The 27,908-nt window shown below is 42.6% G+C and overlaps 1 protein-coding gene across 2 annotated transcripts in view; it reads left to right on the top strand.

The window, feature by feature from the left end:
• The first annotated feature begins 1,252 nt into the window (after positions 1-1,252).
• cfap74 (cilia and flagella associated protein 74) overlaps positions 1,253-27,908 on the top strand; it is a 50,887-nt gene continuing 24,231 nt past the window's right edge. For both annotated transcript variants that reach the window (XM_041856233.2, XM_041856232.2), the window contains exons 1-21: positions 1,253-1,365; positions 1,637-1,744; positions 1,894-1,984; positions 2,316-2,465; positions 3,316-3,414; positions 3,748-3,852; positions 4,291-4,464; positions 5,072-5,182; positions 5,376-5,478; positions 6,027-6,184; positions 6,322-6,544; positions 6,653-6,835; positions 11,224-11,388; positions 11,516-11,634; positions 15,486-15,552; positions 15,645-15,734; positions 15,997-16,188; positions 22,943-23,078; positions 23,350-23,504; positions 24,535-24,657; positions 24,986-25,107. In XM_041856233.2, coding sequence (XP_041712167.2) covers positions 1,642-1,744; positions 1,894-1,984; positions 2,316-2,465; positions 3,316-3,414; positions 3,748-3,852; positions 4,291-4,464; positions 5,072-5,182; positions 5,376-5,478; positions 6,027-6,184; positions 6,322-6,544; positions 6,653-6,835; positions 11,224-11,388; positions 11,516-11,634; positions 15,486-15,552; positions 15,645-15,734; positions 15,997-16,188; positions 22,943-23,078; positions 23,350-23,504; positions 24,535-24,657; positions 24,986-25,107 — 2,669 coding nt within the window. In that variant the 5' untranslated portion in view covers positions 1,253-1,365; positions 1,637-1,641. The remainder of the gene's footprint in view (positions 1,366-1,636; positions 1,745-1,893; positions 1,985-2,315; positions 2,466-3,315; positions 3,415-3,747; positions 3,853-4,290; positions 4,465-5,071; positions 5,183-5,375; positions 5,479-6,026; positions 6,185-6,321; positions 6,545-6,652; positions 6,836-11,223; positions 11,389-11,515; positions 11,635-15,485; positions 15,553-15,644; positions 15,735-15,996; positions 16,189-22,942; positions 23,079-23,349; positions 23,505-24,534; positions 24,658-24,985; positions 25,108-27,908) is intronic.

The following is a 27,908-nucleotide window of genomic DNA, read 5'->3' as shown; positions in this document are numbered from 1 at the left end:
GGACAATTACTCATGCAGTTAGGGCCAGGACATTGTCATATTGTTGTCCCTCATTCATCCAGGTGTTTCTATTTTTTGGTTCACCACATGTACCTTTGTAATTCAACAGTAGAGAGGGAGATTTGAAACGGTCTTCAGACAGGCTTTAGGAAGACAAGTTGAACTAATGAACATGAATAGGAGTACAGCAAATGTGAACCAGCTTTCAGATAATTACGGTAATTAAAAGTTGTTTATGTTTATGTTACGGTCTTTGTGTATGGCGTCTTATCCACAGATGGCCGGGCCGGGTGCAGGATTTTGTTCTAACCAAAGCAGTAACACCTGATTCAACTAATCAAGTCTTGATTGAAGTTTATTATTAGTTGATTAGTTGAATCAGGTGTGTACTGGTTGGCAAGAACAAAAGCCTGGGCCCAAATTGATCTCTGCAGATATGATTGGACACACCCCTGTTATGAATGCTACTTCCATGATGAATAGTAATGATATATTGATTTTAATAACTTTAGGGGAGATTATTATAATTTAAGCTTACATAAGAAATGTCAGTTTGTACATTTTTAACATCTGGAAATGAATTGAAATAGATTATTTAAGAGTTGGGCTTATTTGGAACATCCATGGGCTTAAAGGGCACATTCAGTACCCATTAAGCCCAGTCCAGACTTTTCACATATTTTATCAGATATTTTTATCTCACATAAAGAAATGGTGTAAGTAAAGTCATGAAACTTCACATGAGATATCAATCTTTCATTTTATCTAAATTTTCCTTATGAAAATTAGGGCTGTATATACTTTGGAAATGTCTAAACTTAGATTTTGGTCGGCTTAATAGGTACACTTACCCAACTTTGTATCCTTCATTTACTAAAATGTTTCCGTTATTTTGGCAGTTACCTGTATACAGAACTAATGGATCTGCTGATTTACAGAAAAATGTAAATGTTTAATGACTTTCTTCAAGTTGTCTCCCGTCACTCACCCACTGATCTACTGTAGTGTTGCTCTCCCACTCTCCTGGGGGAAGATGATGGGGGAAGAAGAGAGGAGGGAGAGCGATAAACCAGATAGAGGATATGGACAGTCTAACACACTAGCTACTGTACCTTTCCTCTGATGAAAGCAAATTCATATTGCATCATATGCGCCTGAGAAAAGGAGAGCGGGGAGAAGAATCCACACACACATCTCGCGTTAAAGCTTCCGCCCCTCTCTGGTGTCCATGGAAACACTACTAACACACTTGGTTTGGCAGCTGGCTTCAGTGGCTTGACGTTTCAAACAAGAGAAGACAGTAGCCATCTAGCTAGCCTGCAAGTTACACATTTAGCGACTTCAAAGTTGCAGAAAGAACTCCAGGTAACAACAACACAGTCAATCAAGATAACATTTTAAAGTAGCCACATATACGCTAATCATGTTAGCTAGCTAGCTAGTAAGTTAGCTTGCTACAATGCTTGCTAACTAGCTAGCGAGGTTGGCTGTTGCAAACGAATGAGTCTAGCTACCTGAACATGTTTAATGTAATGACACTAGCCATCTTACTAGCTAGCTAACTTTAGGTCTGTGAGCTCTTTGTCATTTGAAGTTATTTCTGTTGACTAAAGTTCACCAATGTTGTTCAATTTAGGTCTTATGGACGCATCTGACAGGGATAGTCCTTCAGAGGAAGTCTCCATCTCCTCTTTTCATTCTGAATATCCTCCACTCAACACCTGGACAGATGAGGATACAGGAGGTAGCTAGGTCTAACATTTGTTTAGCCATTTGTTGTTGTTGTTCTGTATCTATGTGTCTTGTAGGGCCTTAATCACAAATTCATGTAAATGCAAACATACAGTAGCCTAGCTAGTTAGCCATTATAAAGTTGTATTCCCACAAATTCAGATGAAGGCACAGGAGAGGAGACCTTCAGAGAGGACCCAGCACAACCAACGGATGCAACAGAGTTTTCTTTAGAGTTAGATGCTACTAACTGGTGGGTGTCTCTGCTGCTTTGAGGACAGATTATTTGATTGAAAAATGTGGTTTCATTCAGCTTTAAATATTCATCTTTATTAAGCAACATACTAATTTTGGCTTTTGGCTTATAAATAACTTTTTACTTATAATAATATTTTGTCTAGGATTATCTAACCTCATCCCAAGACTATTGTGCAAGTGTCTGGGAATGAGATTATGGATTATAAATAAATTATTTTACATTAATAGTGGTGTGCCTTATATTGTTAGATTACTCCATGTTATTACTAGTGATAAATTCTTGACCATTCACCAAACCTAGGCCAATGTCTCTTGTATCTGCAAAGGGCGGATAATGATGACGACCTTGCAGAGGATGGTGGACGTAGCGGAAAGAAGAGTTATGCAGAGACAGCACGGATGTTCAAGCTGAGAAGAAACCTGGACCAGCTGGACTGCTTCCACCGACAGAAGGAGCACAATGTGCTGGAAGCCAGGTCTGTGTTTGCGTCCCAAATACTTCTGTAGTGCACTATAAAGGAAATAGAGTTTTATTTGGGACGCAGCCTGTGTTTGGCAAGGATCAGACCTTTATATGCCACCTTAACACAAATCAAAGATTTTCTCTGCCCAAATACATTCCAATGCCCCATTTTTAGGCCTGCCCTAAACCAAGGAACAGTTTCTGTAATTCATTGATTTGGCTATTAGAAGAAACATAATTTCAGCCAAAGAGGACACATTTCTGATAATGTGTCCACATTTGTTGTTGATTTGTGCAACAGCAAGCCATTAAGCACCCAATGAGCTGCGATGCAGACCTTTAGCACAAACATAAATGGTGGTCATTCTGTGCTGACACAAAACAACACACTGCAGTAGCAATCTTTTTTTGTGGCCAGGGCCATATTGGAATAGCAGCATAAAAGCACTCTTAAGCACTTGGCTTTTAGCCAATATACAGATGGCCTGAACCATAATGATCCATCATTATTTGCTTCAGCTCTTTAGCCCAGTCACAGATTGTTATGTTGCACTTCATTAGAATGCAAAGAGAACATTGGGCCATTCAAAGCTGTTGGGTGCATTGCAATCTCACAGCTGTCCCTGCTTCAGCACACCTTCATGACTTCTTTGTCAGCACAACAAATAGCACCTTTCTTTATGGAACCACCTCCAGTCACAGAATGGCCGTTCATTCATTTTTACGTCCACATCCAACCTATTACCTTGCTAACAGTCTCTGAATGGTCTTGTGACTGTCATAATGAGAGCTTTTCACATTGTGGTTTGTTGTTGTTGTTGTAGATTTAGTGCAGTGTTTTGCCTTTACTTCTTGGTTTCCAGGGAGGAGCTCAAAGTTTGCCGTCTGCATATTTCTGAGCTGGAGAGGCAGAGAGAAAGAGTGGAAGAGGAGATAGAGCAACAGAAAGAGGAAGACAACAGGTAGGCACAAACAAAGCAAACCCAGATATAGCCAGGTCAGGGGGCGTATGTACTGTATGAAGTGACTCAGAGTAGGAGTAATGATCTAGGATCAGATCCCCCCCTGTCCATGTAATCTTATTCATTGTGATCTGGTCCTAAGTCAGCACTCCTACTCTGAGACGCTTGATACATATTGCCCCAGGTGATGACCTCTTTAACCCCATGTGAATTAAGTTAGTGGGATTGTTTTTGACTTGATCCAAACCAAACAATTAGATGATAATGCTTTTATTTTATACAACACTTAGCAACAAATACAATGTCCCTTAGCACCCATGTGTTTTCTTGCAGTGTGGCCGTGTTTCGCCTCCGAGCCCAGCACAAGCGCCTATGTCAGGAGTTACAGCGAGAGGAGGAGCTGGAGTCACATGTGGCCAACACTCTGAGGGAACATGAGTGAGTCTGCACTACTGCAGCATGATTTAGGCCCCATTACAAGGCTCCAAAGTGACTGCCAAGTTTATCTATCTTAAAGAGATATTCACCCTTTGAGTGCTATTCCAGTTGGGCAAATAGATACAATACTTCCGCTACTTGCAATTATATATATTGTTCTTCAAACATATGTTTATTGTTGCATCCAAGATGCTTTTTCAAGATACATTTGATTCAAATGCCACAAGCTCCCATTAGAACAAACCATTTTCCTTGTAGACTTTTCATAGCTGAAATCTCATAGTGCTGCACATTGACAACTAGCTTTAGCACCACTCTCATCCTTGACCTTCCCTGCCCCCCCTCTCTCTCTCTCTCTCTCTCTCTCTCTCTCTCTCTCTCTCTCTCTCCTTTCTCCCCCCATCTCCCTCCGTCCAACCACTCCCCCTTTCTCTGCAGACTGGAGCTGTGTCAGGTGGAGGTGGAATTGGGTCGTTTCTCCCTCCTCCGTGTGGAGGTGCAGGAGGAGGAGCAGGCCTACCAGGTGCTGCAGGCCCAGAGAGGGGAGGCCAGGCTACAGAAGGAGGACACCTCCACCCAGAGCCTGCAGCTCCGGAAACAGTGCCTCAAAGCGTAAAGCAGCTCACTCCTTTTGATTTGTTAGTTTTTTTGTGAGCAACATAACTTTATTGCACACAAACTAGACAGTACTAATGTCACATACAAAGTAATCTCAGCACCCAAAACTTTGTACACACAGGTACAAACACACACATACAAACACACATAACATACACACTATACAAACACGTACACCTGGATTGTGTGTTGTAGTGGCCGGAGGGCACACAGTTAATGTATTGTGAAATCTGTTGTAAAATGTATTTTAATGTTTAAATGTTGTATTATAATGTATTACTGCCTTAATTTTTGCTGGACCCCAGTAAGACTACCTGCTGCAGGGCAGCAGCTAATGGGGATCCATAATAAATACAAATACAAAATATCACATGTGCACATTTCTATTGTTATGTCTGTCACGAAAGACTACATACAAAGTGCCATACATGGTAATTATGATAACATTTTCCATAATATTGTCATGACCCAGGTTAATCTGTCTGTATAGACATACAAAAAAATACTACACAGTAGCCTAGCCTATTGTTACTGAGATAATTGAATTGTCATTAGTAAAGATTATTTCCATTTGAGCGTGATGTTGTTTGTCTTTTAACAGGAGGCAGGCGGCCATACAGAGGGAGGAGGAGACTCACTGTCAGAGGACCACAGAGCTGGCCCAGGCTAGCCACCAGAAAGCAGCACTGTATCTAAAAGAGACTATCAACAGGTAACGGCTGTGTTCAACCTATCAACAGCTAATACACATATAACATGAGCATATAGAATGTATTGAACTTAGCTATGAACTCGTAGAGTTGATAACCAGCTATCCCATAGCAGTTTATAATTAACATCATAACAAATGAATGTATGCACCCTCCTTCACTCTTGAATGATAGCTACGTCCCTCTTGTGTCCAGGATGCATCGGGAAGAGGCAGAGAAGGAGCAGCAGAGTCGAGGGCTGAGGCAGAAAAGGATGCAGGCAGTCCTGTCATTGAAGGCCAACATTGCAGCCACCCAAGTAAGCAGTGCACACTTTTTTGAGTGTGAACATGAAATTCCGCGACCCAAGGCTATTGTTTAGGCATTGAGTAGAGTTAAGATAAGAGCGTCGGTCCTCGGCTCCTAGCTCGTGTTTCTGAGGGTCCAGCCAAATGGAAAATAGCAATGGGCATCATCACATTGTCATGAACACAAGGTGACACAATTTATTTTGCCTTCCAATGGACGGACAAATGTTCTGATTTACTATATTAAGCTGGGAATACACTTTGGACCTCTTTGTACGATTTAGTAGTTTAAGAATCTTGACCAATTGCTGCTGTATTAGTAGAGTGAACACAGTGTGATGGAAGCCCTCACTGCACGATTGAATTTCTAATTGATTACTACAATCATTGCATCATTGTTTTGAAATCACACAGTATATTCCCTGCTTAAAGAAGCATCAGTATTATTCTTACTGAAAGCCTAGTTTGTGTTTTGTTCTCTCGACAGTTGTCCTCATGAACAAAGGGGAAGTATCATTCCTCCTTGACCTTGTTCACTCTACATTTGTGTTGTTTCCAGGAGAGCCTGCGAGCCCAACAGACGAGGGCCAAAGCCCAGGCTCGGAGACAAGAGGAGGAGGAGAGACAGCTAAGAGAGTCCCTACAGACACAGGGTACCAACAGCACCAAGCACATGTACCAACAGAAAAAGCTCCAGGACTTCCACCGAAAGAAAGAGTGTGTTCGTCTGATCAATCTGCTTCTCTCTCCCCCTTAATGCATGGGTGTTTCCTTCTCACAATAACGCGCCAAGGAGAAATATGATCCTATTTTGCTCACAATGGCTTGTTGTTGTTGTTGTGGTCGTTTTTCAGAGAATTTGAGGAAAAGCAGAAATCCAAACGGGTGGAAATCGTCTCAAAGTTACTGCTGGAAGAGGAGTTGTTAGAGAGACGCAAGAGGCGCCATGCTCTGCTGTTCCCTCCCACCCAAGTGAGCCTTGTAGAGAGGTTGGCAGGGCGGGGGAGATCTCCAGAGAAGGTCCTTCAGAGCCTTGATCCACAGCCGGCAGAAACAAAGGCAGAGAAAAGAAAACGAGTGAGCGGAAATTTAAAAAATCAGACTGCTGAAACAAGAGTCTAATAAAGAAAATGGTACACATGACATGAAAACTCTGGTTGGTGTGTGTTTTCCCCATGATTAAAGGAGCATCCAACCACCTCCTCACGGCCTTCCCAGCAGGACACAGTGTTTAGTGACAGCAGCTCTTCATCAGAGCTGTCTGACCAGGAGGAGAGCAGGGACCTGGAGGAGGAGCAGGGCCTCACGGACAGCCTGGCGCAGCCTGAGTTCACTGGCCTGTGGGACCAGAAACGTCAAGTTCACCAGGTACCATTTTAATAACACACATCATCATCAACACACTTATCATTGTATCAACTCACAAATACAATCATATTCAGATTAGACACAATGCTCAACTCCATTCCCTTTTTGTGTTCCATCTCAAAATACAGTGCCTTGCAAAAGTATTCATCCCCCTTGGCGTTTTTCCTATTTTGTTGCATTACAACCTGTAATTTAAATGGATTTTTATTTGGATTTCATGTAATGGACATCCACAAAATAGTCCAAATTGGTGAAGTGAAATTTAAAAAATAGGTGCGTGCATTTGTATTAACCCACCTTTGCTATGAAGCCCCTAAATAAGATCTGGTGCAACCAATTACCTTCAGAAGTCACATAATTAGTTAAATAAAGTCCACCTGTGTGCAATCTAAGTGTCACATTATCTGTCACATGATCTCAGTATATATACACCTGTTCTGAAAGGCCCCAGAGTCTGCAACACCACTAAGCAAGGGGCACCACCAAGCAAGCGGCACCATGAAGACCAAGGAGCTCTCCAAACAGGTCAGGGACCATGTTGTGGAGAAGTACAGATCAGGGTTGGGTTATAAAACAATATCCAAAACTTTGAACATCACACGGAGCACCATTAAATCCATTATAAAAAAATGGAAAGAATATGGCACCACAACAAACCTGCCAAGAGAGGGCCGCCCACCAAAACTCACGGACCAGGCAAGGAGGGCATTAATCAGAGAGGCAACAAAGAGACCAAAGATAACCCTGAAGGAGCTGCAAAGCTCCACAGCGGAGATTGGAGTATCTGTACATAGGACCACTTTAAGCTGTACACTCCACAGAGCTGGGCTTTACGGAAGAGTGGCCAGAAAAAAGCCATTGCTTAAAGAAAAAAATAAGCAAACACATTTGGTGTTCGCCAAAAGGCATGTGGGATACTCCCGAAACATATGGAAGAAGGTACACTGGTCTGATTAGACTAAAATTGAGCTTTTTGGCCATCAAGGAAAACGCTATGTCTGGCGCAAACCCAACACCTCTCATCACCCCGAGAACACCATCCCCACAGTGAAGCATGGTGGTGGCAGCATCATGCTGTGGGGATGTTTTTCATCGGCAGGGACCGGGAAACTGGTTAGAATTGAAGGAATGAAGGACAGCGCTAAATACAGGGATATTCTTGAGGGAAACCTGTTTCAGTCTTCCAGACATTTGAGACTGGGATGGAGGTTCACCTTCCAGCAGGACAATGACCCTAAGAATACTGCTAAAACAACACTCGAGTGGTTTAAGAGGAAACATTTAAATGTCTTGGAATGGCCTAGTCAAAGCACAGACCTCAATCCAATTGAGGATCTGTGGTATGACTTAAAGATTGCTGTACACAAGCGGAACCCATCCAACTTGAAGGAGCTGGAGCAGTTATGCCTTGAAGAATGGGCAAAAATCCCAGTGGCTAGATGTGCCAAGCTTATAGAGACATGCCCCAAGAGACTTGCAGCTGTAATTGCTGCAAAAGAAGGCTCTACAAAGTATTGATTTTGGGGGGTTGAATAGTTATGCACGCTCAAGTTTTCAGTTTGTTTGTCTTATTTCTTGTTTGTTTCACAAAAAAAGAAATGTTGCATCTTCAAAGTGGTAGGCATGTTGTGTAAATCAAATGATACAAACCCCCAAAAAATCAATTTTAATTCCATGTTGAAAGGCAACAAAATAGGAAAAATGCCAAGGGGGGTAAATAATTTCGCAAGCCACTGTAAATGTATATCCATAAGTGTAATAAACATAAGTAATTTGTTCTATAGTGTAGTCAAACAAGCCTTATTGGCTTATGGTAAATCTGAAAACACAATTGACCATTGAGAACTATGAAATACAGTGAGGGAAAAAAGTATTTGATCCCCTGCTGATTTTGTACGTTTTCCCACTGACAAAGACATGATCAGTCTATAATTTTAATGGTAGGTTTATTTGAACAGTGAGAGACAGAATAACAACAAAAAAATCCAGAAAAACGCATGTCAAAAATGTTATAAATTGATTTGCATTTTAATGAGGGAAATAAGTATTTGACCCCTCTGAAAAACATGACTTAGTACTTGATGGCAAAACCCTTGTTGGCAATCACAGAGGTCAGACGTTTCTTGTAGTTGGCCACCAGGTTTGCACACATCTCAGGAGGGATTTTGTCCCACTCCTCTTTGCAGATTTTCTCCAAGTCATTAAGGTTTCGAGGCTGACGTTTGGCAACTCGAACCTTCAGCTCCCTCCACAGATTTTCTATGGGATTAAGGTCTGGAGACTGGCTAGGACACTCCAGGACCTTAATTTGCCTCTTCTTGAGCCACTCCTTTGTTGCCTTGGCCATGTGTTTTTGGTCATTGTCATGCTGGAATACCCATCCACGACCCATTTTCAATGCCCTGGCTGAGGGAAGGAGGTTCTCACCCAAGATTTGATGGTACATGGCCCCGTCCATCGTCCCTTTGATGCGGTGAAGTTGTCCTGTCCCCTTAGCAGAAAAACACCCCCAAAGCATAATGTTTCCACCTCCATGTTTGACGGTGGGGATGGTGTTCTTGGGGTCATAGGCAGCATTCCTCCTCCTCCAAACACGGCGAGTTGAGTTGATGCCAAAGAGCTCGATTTTGGTCTCATCTGACCACAACACTTTCACCCAGTTCTCCTCTGAATCATTCAGATGTTCATTGGCAAACTTCAGACGGGCCTGTATATGTGCTTTCTTGAGCATGGGGACCTTGCGGGCGCTGCAGGATTTCAGTCCTTCACGGCGTAGTGTGTTACCAATTGTTTTCTTGGTGACTATGGTCCCAGCTGCCTTGAAATCATTGACAAGATCCTCCTGTGTAGTTCTGGGCTGATTCCTCACCGTTCTCATGATCATTGCAACTCCACGAGGTGAGATCTTGCATGGAGCCCCAGGCCGAGGGAGGTTGACAGTTATTTTGTGTTTCTTCCATTTGCGAATAATCGCACCAACTGTTGTCACCTTATCACCAAGCTGCTTGGCGATGGTCTTGTAGCCCATTCCAGCCTTGTGTAGGTCTACAATCTTGTCCCTGACATCCTTGGAGAGCTCTTTGGTGTTGGCCATGGTGGAGAGTTTGGAATCTGATTGATTTATTGCTTCTGTGGACAGGTGTCTTTTATACAGGTAACAAACTGAGATTAGGAGCACTCCCTTTAAGAGTGTGCTCCTAATCTCAGCTCGTTACCTGTATAAAAGACACCTGGGAGCCGGAAATCTTTCTGATTGAGAGGGGGTCAAATACTTATTTCCCTCATTAAAATGCAAATCAATTTATAACATTTTTTACATGCGTTTTTCTGGATTTTTTTGTTCTTATTCTCTCTCACTGTTCAAATAAACCTACCATTAAAATTATAGACTGATCATTTCTTTGTCAGTGGGCAAACATACAAAATCAGCAGGGGATCAAATACTTTTTTCCCTCACTGTACTAAGTGAGAAATAAATGGTAAACTGGGACTGGTACCACTAGGTCATATTGTATAGAACAGGAGAAAGGGTAGCTTTAGAACTGTGCTACTACTCCCCAGCCAGCAGCAGTGGGTTGCCTCTACTGCCTCTCTCCCACTCTTGAGATCCATGGCGACAGACATCACTTCTCATTTGCTGGTGCCTTGGAAGCCTCCAACGGAACATGACAGTCATTCAGGCCAGATAGTCCTGTGTGCGAGAAGTCATGTGGAAAGGTTTTTACTTTTCACAGGCACTTCTGCAAATGATGTCCTCATGACATCACGTCACATGAGGATTGGGTTGTGAGCCGAGTTGTTATGAGTTTAGTTTACACAAAAGTAAAGGACCATAGGCCAAAATTACTCAGCTCCTTAACTCTTGAGGGCGAGACAGAAATCACTGCAATTTTATCAACATTAACATTTTCCTAAATGCATATCACATTAGCGCTCTTCCTCAAAGGCTGATGTCTTGTCTTGTTTGTGTCTGGATGCTGCCTTGTCTGCCTTGATTAACTGAGCGGGACATGAATGGCCTGTCTATGAGAATTCAGAACGGTTTCCACTGGTAGACAATAACTACAGGCCAGTACGCTACATATTATGCAACTACTGTTTACAATCATACACTATTTATGTTTTGTTTGTAGAGTTGATCTACTGTAGTGTACTTGTGAATTTAAATAATTGTTAACATATTGTTTATTTCATTTGTTCCATGGTATGGTGTTGGTTGCATTGGCCATGCCCTTTTGTGTCAATATGGCTTTGAAAGAAACATAAGCCAAAGTTTTATATCTGTTTGTTTGTCTAAAATTCACAAGCTGTAGTATATCAATATATGGATATTTTTCAACTTTGAAATATGACCTGAATTGGTGTTCATTTCCCCCCTGATTTTCCAGAGCACTCCAAATGAAGAGACTAAATCATTACAGTCGCAAGCAGAGAGACAGAATCTGTCTTTGCTGCCGGTGGGGAAACCTCCAGTGGCTGGTAAAAGAGTTATACAGGGGAAGGAATTCAAAGGCTCACCTTTCATCAGCAAGCCAGAAATCGTCCTCTTCAAGGTACATTGCTCTGCGTTGTATAACTATGCATTGTATTGTATTGCAGAAGATGCAGGCATGTCATACTGTGCAGTAATTTCAGACAAAATGACATGCAGGTATTTCACACATCCACATACTGTTGCAGGACTTTGAGGTGGGACAGACGTATAAGAAGAAGGTCAACCTGACTAATGTCAGCTACACAACCAATTATTGCAAGTTACTTGGTGTCACCATGGATCTGATGGATTTCATTTCAATAAGGTGAGCCTTATAGCTTAAGTTCCATGGTAGGTTGAATTGGAACAGAAGTGGAAAACGACTTTCTTGCGATCAAAACCTGTTACTAATTTCTCGTAGGCTCAGAAAAACAGGTAATAGTTAATGGGGTCTAACGTCACATGGACGGAAGAGGAATGTCCACCACTGATTGGTTAAAATTGCCCATAACCCCTGGTCTAGGGTCAGATTGTTTTAAGGTCGGGTAATCTGATCCTAGATCTTTGGTTGGGTCCGCGCAACTTCTCCCTTGAGCATCCACCCCCTCACAAAGCTTACACACTAGCTCAGTCTCATTAATGCATTTCTCTCAGTCCCGAGCCTCCATCCCTCCCACCCACAAACAAAGGAGGGATGAGTGTTACATGTGGGTCACACACCACTCACTCTATCCCTTTCCAGAGAGATAGTAAGATAACTCTGACTTGATGCGGTTACGTGGGCCTCTGCTCTTTCTGCCCGAGTGAGTGAACTAAGTCCTCGTCCTCCCAGGCTGCTGCTGGCTCAAATAGAGCCCAGTCAAAGTGTCTCGTGGTTGGGTTGGTTGGAGCCTCGGCAGGGCCTGTCTGCACACATCGCCTCCACATTCCACACACATACAAACACACACACACTCCACTTCTCAGTGAGCCGTTCAGCTCAGCTCACCCATTACTCTGGGGTGCCAGTGCCACAGCCTATCATCCACCAGTACCGTGACCCAGAGAAGGAGGAGGATCCTTTATTGGGGCTATAGTACGCAGTAGTGTCACTTTTGAAAAGGTAGATTTGAATGCCTTAATGGGATGTTGTTTTAAGTACCCAAAAGATCTGTACCCGATAGATTTTCTGGTGAAAATGGGGGTGGATTGCTATAATGTACTATAATGCAAGCAATATGGTTGTCGTGATTGATAAAAAGAAATTGGGGACTGTTATGTAATCCGTAATGTGGATTTTAGTATTTTGTTTTGGAGGATTTTTCTTTTTAAATGTTATTTAAAATGTCTTAAATGACCACTATGTTCAGGGCTTAAGTATAATTTGCTCAGCGGTAGACAAACGTTAACCAAGAACATGCTCTGGTTTTTACATGCCGCCCATCCATCGTTCTTTCGACGCCCCCTGAAATTCTAAAAATGGCTCTCCATCTCTCTTCCTCCCAGCGTAGCTGTGTGTGTGCCAGGGCTGATTCTCTCTCTGCCATGTCTTAGCCTTACTGCTGGGACTCTGCTAGGTGGACTGCTCAGGCTCTGCCAAACGTTACTAAGGTGTTATACACATGAAAACACAGCACTTTTACTGCTTAAAACTATTTTTTTATAAACAATTTGGCTTACATACATTATTCAGTGTTTTTAATGCTACTGCCTAAGACTGACCAGAGCCTGAGATGGTTCCAAAATGGACACCTGACTCAGAATCTGTCATATGGCTCCTCTCTTCTAGTTAATGTGACAGGACTCATGTTTTGGCACAGCACCGTATGTAGCCATCAGGCATGTTTGGGTGTTAACAGTGTTGATGAACTAACTAGTGCTGATTTGATTTGTTATGGGATCAGTGTCACCCAGGAGGGTTGGATAATGTATATGCCAGGCAGTCATACTGCACATATGGGCTCCTGCCAGATATTTTTAGTCTAACTGTAAATATGGCCTGATTTACTGTACTGTTCACCACACATCTTCAACATGGTCTCACTCAACACTCAATCCCTAGTGAACTGTTGTCTTTTTTCTTTGAAAACATTTGTTTTTATTTTTTACTTAGAAAATAATGCCTCCCTCCATGCATTCATATGGCATTTAGAAAGCATTTTGAAAGCAGACTGTCAGAGAGTGTAGGTCAGGGTTCCCCAATTACATTCAGCCGTGGACCGATTTTTCCTTGACCGGATGGTCGGGGGCCGGAACAATTTGACAGCAATAATCCCAAACAGATATAGTATTTGACAAAAACAGAATCATTTCAAACCTTGATTACATTGGGATACGATCACATATGCCTCTCTATTTACACGTGGGAATACTTGGGAACAGATTTCCTAAATTATCGCTTTGAGCTGATTTCCTAGTGATTTTACAGTCTTTTATGTCCAACATCGAAAAATAATTTTTAGTTCCCCCAAAATAAAATCACTGCCGGCCGAATTTGGCCCGCGGGCCTCCAATTGGGGAACCCTGGTATAGGTAGATACAGTAGATAGTACATACTTTGTTAAAGTGTGACTCCTCTTATTGAGACAACAGATGTTGGTTGTGTTCTGTGATGCTGCCTGTGAGCATGCCCATTTTGGCCTCTTTCATTCATTTCCAGGGCACAGCAGGCTACTGTCGACGGTCTTTGACTTTCAGCAGTTCCAATCTGATTTCTATTTGAAATAGCATGATATGACATATGATTTCTCTCACTAGTATTTTAACGGATTTGTATCTAAATATATGTCAATAAAGATGTAGAGTATAGGGTATGTATAGGTGTATGATATCGCAAAATAATATACTGTGATTGACGGGCTTCTATACATGCCCAAAATCAGAACAGACTTCCTAAATTAATATCACTTTGAGTTGATTTCCTGGTGATGTTAGTCTTTTATGTCCAACAACAACAACAACAACAAAATAAATAATAATATAAATATATTGCTCCGAAAACTTGGGGGGCCAAATAAAATTACCCACGGGCCACCTATTGGGGAACCCTGATCTAAGGTATGTCCTATTGGAGAGGGGTGAGGAATGGGATCCAGGGAGCATTTCAGCCCTCCTCTCCTAGCCTCTCCACCAGAGTACTGTCCATTGACTGTCCCAGATCAAAAACCCTCCCTTGTCATTGGAGAAAGAGGTCACTCCAAAACTAGTCTAGTCAAATTGGTTGAGCCTGGTTGTATTAGACACAAAATGGGTTTCAGTTCAAGTCTATGTGACATGAGAGCAATATACTGTATAATCATTTAAATCATTAAGCCATAATCACACAATAGTTTGATACTGATTCTTAGCTTGTGCTCTATATATTCATCCTTACTGTCGTGCTTATGGTTGTTTTTTCCAACTCATTGTTTATCTATTGAATTTTGAGAAATTCTCCTGTGGCCTTTTCGCTCCACTGTATCGGTTGGGTAGCCTTTTATATATTTTGGAGGCTGGAACATTTGGAGTGCTCCAGGGCAATCTCTGGGCTACTGGCTTTTGCCTCTAGATAATTTATTAAAACATGGTCATCAGTAGGCGCTAGTAGGCTATACAATATCAGACATATGTGATGTTTCCTAATTGATTAGGAATTTCTGAACACTGTTTCTTACATCAGTAGCTTTAAGAATTGAATGCTAACCTTTGCTCCTGGTATGTTGTGCCGATCAGATCTCTGAATACCAGCTTAATGTCAACTTTTGATTCCTCTGTTTAAATTATGTTCATTTTCTTTTCCCTGCAGACACAACATCCTTTAGCTTTTTTTGTAGAATGTTGCTGTTATATTCATTTTGAACTTGTTTGCTTTTTACACATGGAACTTAGCAATTACACACAAACATGCACACACACACACACACTATGTTGCCATTTAAATCGGCCTCAATTGCATCCATAATGTATAACCTGACCTGGCCAAATCTTCACAACCGTGGTGTAAATGGATCTGCAATATAATTCCACTGAGTATGGAGAATATCATGCTGTGTTGTCTCAATGGCTCTGTCTGACTGGAGTATGAATGGCTGGTGCAGGTCATAAAATGTTTTGATGTAAACTGCTCTTTTATATCCCACTGTGTGTGAGATGCATTCCTTTGAATTGGGTTGTTGTGTGAAGGCTTTTGTTATAGGAACGCACCCTCCTCTGTTTCAGCTTTGAGCCTCCTGGTCCAATATCTGCTGGGATGGCCTGTGACATGCAGGTCATTTTTCAACCAATGGTGAGTCAGTCAGACAGACAGACGAGCATACCCATCTGTCTCCAAGAGTTATTTACCCCCCTAACAAATTATCACCATTGCTGTCCTTTTAGATAAATAAGGATTTGAAGGGAGAGGTCCAGTTTGTGTCAGCAGCTGGCCCCTTCTCTGTGCCCATCAGATGCACCATTAAGAAATGTGATGTGAGTACTAAGAAGGACCTCGTCTGAAGAGTGCCCATTTATCTTAGTATCCTACTCAGCAGCTTAGCCTGCTGTCATCTGAATATTTCCTGAAATGGCTGCACACGGCCCTCAATTCTTCTATTCCTTATGTATAGTATTGCATTTACAATGTTGTGATGTTCATCTATGAATGTACCCTCTCAATACTGTATACTTCATCCATGTGCTTTCTCAGTACTTATGCACATTTTCATTGTGTCTCATGTCATACATCTCCTAGCTGTCTGTGGACATCGACCTCATTGTTTTTGGCACCCACGTGGTGGGCCAGACCATTTCCCGGGCTATCACCCTGACCAACAGGGGGGCCCTGGGGACACGCTTCACCCTGGTACCCTCCCCTTGCCCTAGCCTAGCGCAGTCCCAGCACCAGGCTCAGGCCTTGTCCGAGGCCTCCTCCGCCAGCACCCAGGTGAGACCCTGACCCTTGATCCCTGTTACAAGGGTGTCTCTGTGTCATATCAGGTTTATATATACAGTGGCTTGCGAAACTATTCACCCCCCTTGGCATTTTGTTGCCTTACAACCTGGAATTAAAATTGATTTTTTGGGGGTTTATATCATTTGATTAACACAACATGCCTACCACTTTGAAGACGCAAAATATTTTTTCTCGTGAAATAAGACCAAAAAACGGAAAACCTGAGCGTGCATAACTATTCACCCCCCCAAAGTCAATACTTTGTAGAGCCACTTTTGCAGCAATTACAGCTGCAAGTCTCTTGGGGTATGTCTCTATAAGCTTGGCACATGTAGCCACTGAGATTTTTGCCCATTCTTCAAGGCAAAACTGATCCAGCTCCTTCAAGTTGGATGGGTTCCGCTGGTGTACAGCAATCTTTAAGTCATACCACAGATTCTCAATTGGATTGAGGTCTGTGCTTTGACTAGGCCATTAAAAATACATTTAAATGTTTCCCTTTAAACCACTCAAGTGTTGCTTTAGCAGTATGCTTAGGGTCATTGTCCTGCTGGAAGGTGAACCTCCGTCCCAGTCTGAAATCTCTGGAAGACTGAAACAGGTTTCCCTCAAGAATTTCCCTGTATTTAGCGCCATCCATCATTCCTTCAATTCTGACCAGTTTCCCAGTCCCTGCCGATGAAAAACATCCCCACAGCATGATGCTGCCACCACCATGCTTCACTGTGGGGATGGTGTTCTCGGGGTGATGAGAGGTGTTGGGTTTGCGCCAGACATAGCGTTTTCCTTGATGGCCAAAAAGCTCAATTTTAGTCTCATCTGACCAGAGTACCTTCTTCCATATGTTTGGGGAGTCTCCCACATGCCTTTTGGCAAACACCAAACGTGTTTGCCTATTTTTTTCTTTAAGCAATGGCTTTTTTCTGGCCACTCTTCTGTAAAGCCCAGCTCTGTGGAGTGTACGGCTTAAAGTGGTCCTATGGACAGATACTCCAATCTCCGCTGTGGAGCTTTACAGCTCCTTCAGGGTTATCTTTGGTCTTTTTGTTGCCTCTCTGATTAATGCCCTCCTTGCCTGGTCCGTGAGTTTTGGTGGGCGGCCCTCTCTTGGCAGGTTTGTTGTGGTGCCATATTCTTTCAATTTTTTTATAATGGATTTAATGGTGCTCCGTGGGATGTTCAAAGTTTCTGATATTGTTTTATAACCCAACCCTGATCTGTACTTCTCTACAACTTTGTCCCTGACCTGTTTGGAGAGCTCCTTGGTCTTCATGGTGCCGCTTGCTTGGTGGTGCCCCTTGCTTAGTGGTGTTGCAGACTCTGGGGCCTTTCAGAACAGGTGTGGAAAAAAGAGACCACTGCAAATTTTTCTTAAATCAGCATCTCTACATGTATGACAGCCATTCCATTCCAGTGTCTGTTGAATTCCAACACAGGCACACCTCATTCTACTGAATTAGGTACTGATTAGGTGATCACATTAACCAAATCTTATTTAACGAGGAAAAGTATAAAAACCACTGCTGTGGTCATCACTATCCTCTTGCAATAGGACCAGCTGGATGGCAAAAACAGTGCTAATAGTACCTAAAAAGTTATATTAATTTAAAAAATAACTATTGACCATGCCAAAAGAGTTGAAAAGGAAAGGGGTCAATTCTGGCTTTACTGGCAGAGGGATACAGTGAGCGTCAGGTTGCTTCCATCCTTAAAATTTCAAAGACGGTGGTTCATAAGAACAAGGTCAAGCAGCAGACATTGGGGACAACAAAGCTACAGACCGGCAGAGGGCGAAAACGACTCTCTACTGACCGGGATGACCGCCAACTCATTTGAATGTCACTCAACAACCGTAGGATGACATCAAGTGACCTACAAAAAGAATGTCAAAACGGCAGCTGGGGTGAAGTGCACGGTGAGGACGGTTCGAAACAGGCTTCTAGGGGCAGGGCTGAAGTCGTGCAAAGCTAGAAAAAAGCCCTTCATCAATGAGAAGCAAAAAAGAGCCAGGCTGAAGTTTTCAAAAGACCATAAGGATTGGACCGTAGAGGACTGGAGTAAGGTCATCTTCTCTGATCAGTCCAATTTTCAGCTTTGCCCAACACCTGGTCGTCTAATGGTTAGACGGAGACCTGGAGAGGCCTACAAGCCACAGTGTCTCGCACCCACTGTGAAATTTGGTAGAGGATCGGTGATGATCTGGGGGTGCTTCAGCAAGGCTGGAATTGGGCAGATTTGTCTTTGTGAAGGACACATTAATCAAGCCACGTACAAGGTTGTCCTGGAAGAAAACTTGCTTCCTTTTGCTCTGACATTGTTCCCCAACTCTGAGGATTGGTTTTTCCAGCAGGACAATGCGCCATGCCACACAGCCAGGTCAATCAAGGTGTGGATGGAGGACCACCAGATCAAGACCCTGTCATGGCCAGCCCAATCTCCAGACCTGAACCCCATTGAAAACTTCTGGAATGTGATCAAGAGGAAGATGGATGGTCACAAGCCATCAAACAAAGCCGAGTTGCTTGAATTTTTGCGCCAGGAGTGGCATAAAGTCACCCAACCTCAATGTGAAAGACTTGTGGACAGAATGCCAAGGCGCATGAAAGCTGTGATTGAAAATCAGGGTTATTCCACCAAATATTGATTTCTGAACTCTTCCTAAGTTAAAACATTAGTATTGTGTTGTTTAAAAATGAACATGAACTTATTTTCTTTGCATTATTCGAGGTCTGACAACACTGCATCTTTTTTGTTATTTTGACCAGTTGTCATTTTCTGCAAATAAATGCTCTAAATTACAATATTTTTATTTGGAATTTTTGAGAAATGTTGTCAGTAGTTTGTACAATAAAACAAAAATGTTATTTTTACCCAAACACATACCTATAAATAGTAAAACCAGAGAAACTGATAATTTTGCAGTGGTCTCTTAATTTTTTCCGCAGCTGTATATACTGAGATCATGTGACAGATCATGTGACACTTAGATTGCACACAGGTGGACTTTATTTAACTAATTATGTGACTTCTGAAGGTAATTGGTTGCACCAGATCGTATTTAGGGGCTTCATAGCAAAGGGGGTGAATACATATGCACGCACCACTTTTCCGTTTTTATATTTTATTTCACTTCACAACTTTGGACTATTTTGTGTATGTCCATTATATGAAATTCAAATAAAAATCCATTTAAATTACAGGTTGTAATGCAACAAAATAGGAAAAACGCCAAGGGGGATGAATACTTGCAAGGCACTGTATGTGTGTATATATATATATATATATATATATATATATATATATATATATATATACACAGTGGGGGGGAAAAGTATTTAGTCAGCCACCAATTGTGCAAGTTCTCCCACTTAAAAAGATGAGAGAGGCCTGTAATTTTCATCATAGGTACACGTCAACTATGACAGACAAATTGAGGAAAAAAAATCCAGAAATTCACATTGTAGGATTTTTTATGAATTTATTTGCAAATTATGGTGGAAAATAAGTATTTGGTCACCTACAAACAAGCAAGATTTTTGGCTCTCACAGACCTGTAATTTCTTCTTTAAGAGGCTCCTCTGTCCTCCACTCGTTACCTGTATTAATGGCACCTGTTTGAACTTGTTATCAGTATAAAATACACCTGTCCACAACCTCAAACAGTCACACTCCAAACTCCACTATGGCCAAGACCAAAGAGCTGTCAAAGGACACCAGAAACAAAATTGTAGACCTGCACCAGGCTGGGAAGACTGAATCTGCAATAGGTAAGCTGCTTGGTTTGAAGAACTCAACTGTGGGAGCAATTATTAGGAAATGGAAGACATACAAGACCACTGATAATCTCCCTCGATCTGGGGCTCCACACAAGATTTCACCCCGTGGGGTCAAAATGATCACAAGAATGGTGAGCAAAAATCCCAGAACCACACGGGGGGACCTAGTGAATGACCTGCAGAGAGCTGGGACCAAAGTAACAAAGCCTACCATCAGTAACACACTACGCCGCCAGGGACTCAAATCCTGCAGTGCAAGACGTGTCCCCCTGCTTAAGCCAATACATGTCCAGGCCCGTCTGAAGTTTGCTAGAGTGCATTTGGATGATCCAGAAGAGGATTGGGAGAATGTCATATGGTCAGATGAAACCAAAATAGAACTTTTTGGTAAAAACTCAACTCGTCGTGTTTGGAGGACAAAGAATGCTGAGTTGCATCCAAAGAACACCATACCTACTGTGAAGCATGGGGGTGGAAACATCATGCTTTGGGGCTGTTTTTCTGCAAAGGGACCAGGACGACTGATCCGTGTAAAGGAAAAAATGAATGGGGCCATGTATCGTGAGATTTTGAGTGAAAACCTCCTTCCATCAGCAAGGGCATTGAAGATGAAACGTGGCTGGGTCTTTCAGCATGACAATGATCCCAAACACACCGCCCGGGCAACGAAGGAGTGGCTTCGTAAGAAGCATTTCAAGGTCCTGGAGTGGTCTAGCCAGTCTCCAGATCTCAACCCCATAGAAAATCTTTGGAGGGAGTTGAAAGTCCGTGTTGCCCAGCGACAGCCCCAAAACATCACTGCTCTAGAGGAGATCTGCATGGAGGAATGGGCCAAAATACCAGCAACAGTGTGTGAAAACCTTGTGAAGACTTACAGAAAATGTTTGACCTGTGTCATTGCCAACAAAGGGTATATAACATAGTATTGAGAAACTTTTGTTATTGACCAAATACTTATTTTCCACCATAATTTGCAAATAAATTCATTAAAAATCCTACAATGTGATTTTCTGGATTTTGTTTTCTCATTTTGTCTGTCATAGTTGACGTGTACCTATGATGAAAATTACAGGCCTCTCTCATCTTTTTAAGAGGGAGAACTTGCACAATTGGTGGCTGACTAAATACTTTTTTCCCCCACTGTATATATATTTATATACAGTGGGGAGAACAAGTATTTGATACACTGCCGACTTACAAAGCATGTAGAGGTCTGTAATTTTTATCATAGGTACACTTCAACTGTCAGAGACGGAATCTAAAACAAGAATCCAGAAAATCACATTGTATGATTTTTAAGTAATTAATTTGCATTTTATTGCATGACATAAGTATTTGATACATCAGAAAAGCAGAACTTAATATTTGGTACAGAAACCTTTGTTTGCAATTACAGAGATCAAACGTTTCCTGTAGATCTTGACCAGGTTTGCACACACTACAGCAGGGATTTTGGCCCACTCCTCCATACAGACCTTCTCCAGATCCTTCAGGTTTCGGGGCTGTCGCTGGGCAATACGGACTTTCAGCTCCCTCCAAAGATTTTCTATTGGGTTCAGGTCTGGAGACTGGCTAGGCCACTCCAGGACCTTGAGATGCTTCTTACGGAGCCACTCCTTAGTTGCCCTGGCTGTGTGTTTCGGGTCGTTGTCATGCTGGAAGACCCAGCCACGACCCATCTTCAATGCTCTTACTGAGGGAAGGAGGTTGTTGGCCAAGATCTCGCGATACATGGCCCCATCCATCCTCCCCTCAATACGGTGCAGTCGTCCTGTCCCCTTTGCAGAAAAGCATCCCCAAAGAATGATGTTTCCACCTCCATGCTTCACGGTTGGGATGGTGTTCTTGGGGTTGTACTCATCCTTCTTCTTCTTCCTCCAAACACAGCGAGTGGAGTTTAGACCAAAAAGCTCTATTTTTGTCTCATCAGACCACATGACCTTCTCCCATTCCTCTTCTGGATCATCCAGATGGTCATTGGCAAACTTCAGACGGGCCTGGACATGCGCTGGCTTGAGCAGGGGGACCTTGCGTGCGCTGCAGGATTTTAATTAATGACGGGGTAGTGTGTTACTAATGGTTTTCTTTGAGACTGTGGTCCCAGCTCTCTTCAGGTCATTGACCAGGTCCTGCCGTGTAGTTCTGGGCTGATCCCTCACCTTCCTCATGAGCATTGATGCCCCACGAGGTGAGATCTTGCATGGAGCCCCAGACCGAGGGTGATTGACCGTCATCTTGAACTTCTTTCATTTTCTAATAATTGCGCCAACAGTTGTTGCCTTCTCACCAAGCTGCTTTCCTATTGTCCTGTAGCCCATCCCAGCCTTGTGCGGGTCTACAATTTTATCCCTGATGTCCTTACACAGCTCTCTGGTCTTGGCCATTGTGGAGAGGTTGGAGTCTGTTTGATTGAGTGTGTGGACAGGTGTCTTTTATACAGGTAACGAGTTCAAACAGGTGCAGTTAATACAGGTAATGAGTGGAGAACAGGAGGGCTTCTTAAAGAAAAACTAACAGGTCTGTGAGAGACAGAATTCTTACTGGTTGGTAGGTGATCAAATACTTATGTCATGCAATAAAATGCAAATTAATTACTTAAAAATCATACAATGTGATTGGATTTTTGTTTTAGATTCCGTCTCTCACAGTTGAAGTGTACCTATGATAAAAATTACAGACCTCTACATGCTTTGTAAGTCGGCAGTGTATCAAATACTTGTTCTCCCCACTGTATGTATGTATATGTGTATATATATATATATATATATATATATATATATATATATATATACATTACAGCAATATATACTTTTTTACCATGAGCAGTTGATTCCTATGTCTGGCTGTCTTGTTAGCGGCATGCACTGTAATTTGAATATATCCAATAGACGCTGCTCTGGCCAGTACTGGACAGTGGTGGAATGGTTTTGTAAGTGTCTGTGTGCATGTGCGTGTGCTTGTGTGTGTAGCTTTCACAGGAGAGGAGCACTTCAATAGCAGCAGCCTCTGACAGCCAGGAGAGCCCTGCGTCACGGGACTCAGGAGAACTCAAATCAGAGAGGAAGAGTCAGAAACCCTCGCTAGGCTCAGACTCCAAACAGTCAAGTAAATAAAGCACACATGCCTCTTTGATGTGTAAAACTGAAACAGTTAATCTCTCTACTCAGCATGTTTTTTAAACCTGATTAATAGATGCTTTGATAATATCAAAGTTCATGTTATCAGTCGTCAGTAAAGTTTTTCGGATCAGTGATCACCTCCGGGAAAGGAGGAAGGAAGGTTGCCCTTGCAAATATTGGAGAGTGTGGCTGTGTGTGGATGCATGCTTGCATGTGTGTGTCCCTGTGTGTGTGTGTGTGTGTGTGTGTGGTATTAGGGGCCCAGACACCTGCTGTGCCAGAGACCCTGGGGGGTGTGGAGGCTGCCTCAGGAAGACGCAGCCTGGCCTCAGAGCAGCAGGAGGGAGGCCTGGCCCTCAAGGCCAACACGGAGGAGCCCTCGGACAGCAGCAGTGACATCACCATCGGAAAGGTACAGCACCTTTGAGTAACTGCTATAGGAATATGTACAGACTACTAGATCAACACTGGAAAATAATTACGATGGTACAACACCAGTTCTTTGTAGAAGAAAGTGAAGAACAAAGGTTGAGTCCCAAAATTCTTTAGGGGAAACACATGTTAAGAACGCAAGTAGCTGCAAATAACAGGTGCTGTGTAAATCTGGCCCTTTGGTGTTATTGTGATACAGCTTTTCTTCATCCTCACTTGTCTGTTTAGTTCTGTATTGATAGATGTCTGCCTTGGTCTTTGTGTGTGAATGCGTAAAATAGTGAATTATCAGATATGAAAATACAAAAATTAAAGCAACGCAGCAACTGTCTTCATGCCAGCACACACACATCCCCACTAGTTCTGTAGTGATAGAAGTCTGTCATCTCTCTCTGTCTCCCTCCATGGTGGATTTGTTCACTAATGTCATGTGTCCTGCGGTCTCTCCCTGTGTAGTTGCTGGCTTGTTCTGGGCTCATTACTCCTCTCTTCGGGGTAATGGTGCATTGCTTCTCCCGCTGCCTTTTGTGTGTGTGTGTGTGTGTGTGTGTGTGTGTGTGTGTGTGTGTTTGTGGGTTTTCACCATTTTACGCGTTCACACACATTGTGCTCCCAGAGTATTGAAACTTTCCTGGAGTGAGGTGCCACACTGTGTTCTTCTTTCCACAACTTTTGATTGAGTTATTATTGAAATCCCTGTGTTATGGTGCAGATGATGACACCCAGCATTGACTGTAGTTAGATTTTATATGACTTTGAAGTTTCACATCTGAATGACTATATTAAAAACAGCTCTAAAAAGATTTCACCTTCAGTGTATTCACTAGGAACCAAACAGAAGCGAATGGGCCGAAATAGGGAAGGACCTACCTGAATTTGTCCAATATGAAACTAGTTTTCATTGCAGAATGTTTTGCGACACTGTGCGCTAATAATACCCCCCTTATCCTGCACATGATGATGTGACTGTTGTTGTGACATGTTCCCTCAAGACTTCCTCCCATGCCTAGGTCAGAGAGGGGGAGGTGGGCCCGTTTGAAAGTGTCAAGTTGGAGATTGTGTTCACACCCACCATACCAGGGGAGGCTAAGTTGGACTTCCACATCAAGTTCTCCGACCCAACCTGTGAACCGGTAAGATTTTCCTCATGATGTCATCATCATTACCTGAGTGAACTGACACTAGGCCTACACTGTGATACTTACAGTAAGACCAAAAGTCTATTCAGCCAAAGCCAATAGCCAGGCTTTAACCTATGTATGACAAAAACAGCTTTCCTCTCATGAGAATGTGTGATAGGAATGATGTAGTCAATACAATTATATTTACTCAATATTTACAATATACTGTAAATAATATAATATATAATGTGTGAAGGCTAATGAGATGAATGTCCTTCTGGCTTATCCCGGAAACATCCAGGCACTAGTTTTGATTGACGGGGGCCTCGTCTATTCACAGATATCCATTGGGGTCCAAGGGATGGCTGTGTGCGTGCCTGTGTGGGTGGCCCAGCCAAGCATTGTCCTGAAGATCTGCATGTTCGATCGCCTCTATCAAGACAGTATTGTGGTCCAAAGCAGGTGAGTCTGTCAATTGGTTAGAGACGGTCATTCATTTACATTATGTACAGTAGACCTTGGCCTGGGCTGGAGTCTGGTCTAGTGGTAGTGCTGCCAATTGGGTTACAAATCCTGCCTCTGCCCTTCCTCTCTGTCTCCCTCCATACCTGTCTCCCTCCATACCTTTCTCCCCTCTAGAAATGTATTAGGCTTCACATAAACCCTGTATCGGATGGGGTCAAAGGACCCCGGATAAGATGCCGTTTAAGATCTCAATCCCGTCTGCTTTAGATATGGCATTGAGCAATAGCAAATTATTTTTGATTATGAATGTTATACATTATGAAAGCGCTGCAGGCCATAACATTTACAGGCATGTCTCTCCACCCGCACGTCTTTGTGTCACACGTCACAGTGCGAGGGGGGATTTGTGGCAGCTGCCATCTGGAAGCTGGAGCACACAAATGCATGTGACGATGACAGCGACAGTGACGCCGAGAACGGCAGCTTTTTACACCCCCCCCCAAAAGTCCCCAAAAATAGACACCAACTAGCATCATACAATATGTTACGTTTGCTTTTGAACCAATGGTATAAAATAATATACTGTGGTGTACATAGAACTGCTTTATATCTATGGTTGTGTAAAGCAGTTGACATATTTTGGGGGAACAGCGAGAGCAACACCAACCAGCATCACACAAAATGTAAACTTAACTTTTGAGTCAATTATTTAAATATAGCCTAGAGTAACAGTCGTTGACAGATTCCAGGGAACAGCGTGAGAAACACCAACCAGCATCACACAATATGCCACTTTTGGCATATTTCAGGGGACAGCATGTTTCATCGCAAACACCAAATCAAATCAAAGCCAAACATTTTAAACCATTTCCACTGACACCTGCTGGGGAGTCAAAGAAGATGACAAAGTAGATGACATACTGAAAATAATCGACCTGCTTTTCCTAAAGCCACCTCCTGCCCTCTTTCTTCCCTCACTTATTTATAACAATACCTCCTGTACGCACAACCGTCCTCCTCTCACCCCGAGGAATGAGGCTGAGTTGATTAATGTATTTTGTTTCTGATGCCTTCCTCCAGAAACAATAGTTGTTCTCTCCGTCGCCTCGCTTTTGAATGGAAGATTCCTAAAAATAGAGCATTAAGGAACGAGTGCCTAGGCATTTTTCCAGTGGTCCTCTTCTGAGTTGGTTGATTTTGGGTTTATCTTTTGATGTTGCCAGGAGAGGGGAGACATCGCTGGGGTGGTGGGGGTAATTACTCAGTCTCCCTCTGAGGTGTTGAGTATCCCATCAGGTCTTGGGCCACGTGGGGTTTCACCAAGTGTGCCATCTGGACGTGCAGGGGATGGAAAGTGGCACCGTGACAGTATAGCCATGGGCACCTTGACTAGTGACGGATGTTAGTAGAGGCCTTATCCTTAACAAGTCATGAATGTTAAGAATTATTATTGTTATGGGCTAGTCTGGTCCCAGGCTATCCGTTTGGCATGAAAAGGAGTGGCATAATGGCATAAACAGACTGATACCCAGTCTATCCATGGGCAACTCTAGCACTAAACCACAGAGTTTCTAAACCCAGAAGCGCAACATCTCAAGACTTCTAGGAACGCTTGCGAAACAGACCAAGAAGACCAGGCTTGGGTTTGGGGTTTGAGAAGTCAATGAGAGAAGTGAAAAATGATTCCTTAGTTGTTAATTTTATTGAAATCTAAAGGCACAACATAATTTGGAGCCAATGTCTTAAGTAGTTGAACATGCAATTACTCCAACCTTGTGAAAGTGACAAAGTGAGACGTTTTCATTTTCGTCAAAAACTACTTTATATTGAAGGAGTGGCTTTGATTTGACAGCCTGCACATACACAGTTCGGCGCAAGACGACATTTACATCAATTACTTGTTCTGCGCATGCGCTTAGCTAGCCAACATCGCCATGAAATCACCTACAAGTGTGATCAGGGATTTCTATTGGAGAAGCAGTTTTAGTACTGTCTTTGACTAAACCTTCCCCAGTCATGGGCACTAGCATGAAATGGGTGTGAGCGCTCTAGTCAATCAGCTTTACCTAAACCAGACGACAGTGTAAGGAAGTCTATCAGCTCCCCAGCAATAAGTCTCATGGATATATGGGGCTTAAGACTTTAACTAGTATAACTGTAAGCATTAAACCTCCACCAGCCATGGGCCTTATCACTAAACCTTAACTGGTTGAGCGTATTATAATCTAATACCCTTGTAATACACTTTTGATAATCATTAGATCACTGTCTTATCCAGTCATGAACGATGGGTGTCAGTTAAAAAACATAACCTGTGGAAAGCATTGGCACTTCAGGAGAACATATAATCATGAAGTATGACTCAGAATTAACGTTAGAGAGATATAACAGTAGTTATATGGAGAGTCTTGCATCATAATCAGAGAACATACAGTAACCGGTCATCCTTTTACCCAGAGTCATAGTACTGAACAAAAATATAAACACAACATGTAAAGTGTTGCTCCCATGTTTCATGAGCTGAAATAAAATGTCCCAGAATTCTTCCATACGCATAAAAAGCTTATTTCTCTCAAATTTTGTGCACAAATTTGTTTATATCCCTGTTAGTGAAAATGTTTCCTTTGCCAAGATAATCCATCCACCTGACAGTTGTGGCATATCAAGAAGCTGAATAAACAGCATGATCATTACACAGGTGCACCTTGTGCTGGGGACAATAAAAGGCCACACAACACAATGCCACAGATGTCTCAAGTTATGAGGGAGTGTGCAATTGGCCTGCAGACTGCAGGAAT

Source organism: Coregonus clupeaformis, chromosome 30 (assembly GCF_020615455.1).
Source record: "Coregonus clupeaformis isolate EN_2021a chromosome 30, ASM2061545v1, whole genome shotgun sequence".
In the NCBI taxonomy this organism is placed as follows: Eukaryota; Metazoa; Chordata; class Actinopteri; order Salmoniformes; family Salmonidae; genus Coregonus; species Coregonus clupeaformis.
This window is presented reverse-complemented; position numbering and strand designations above follow the sequence as displayed.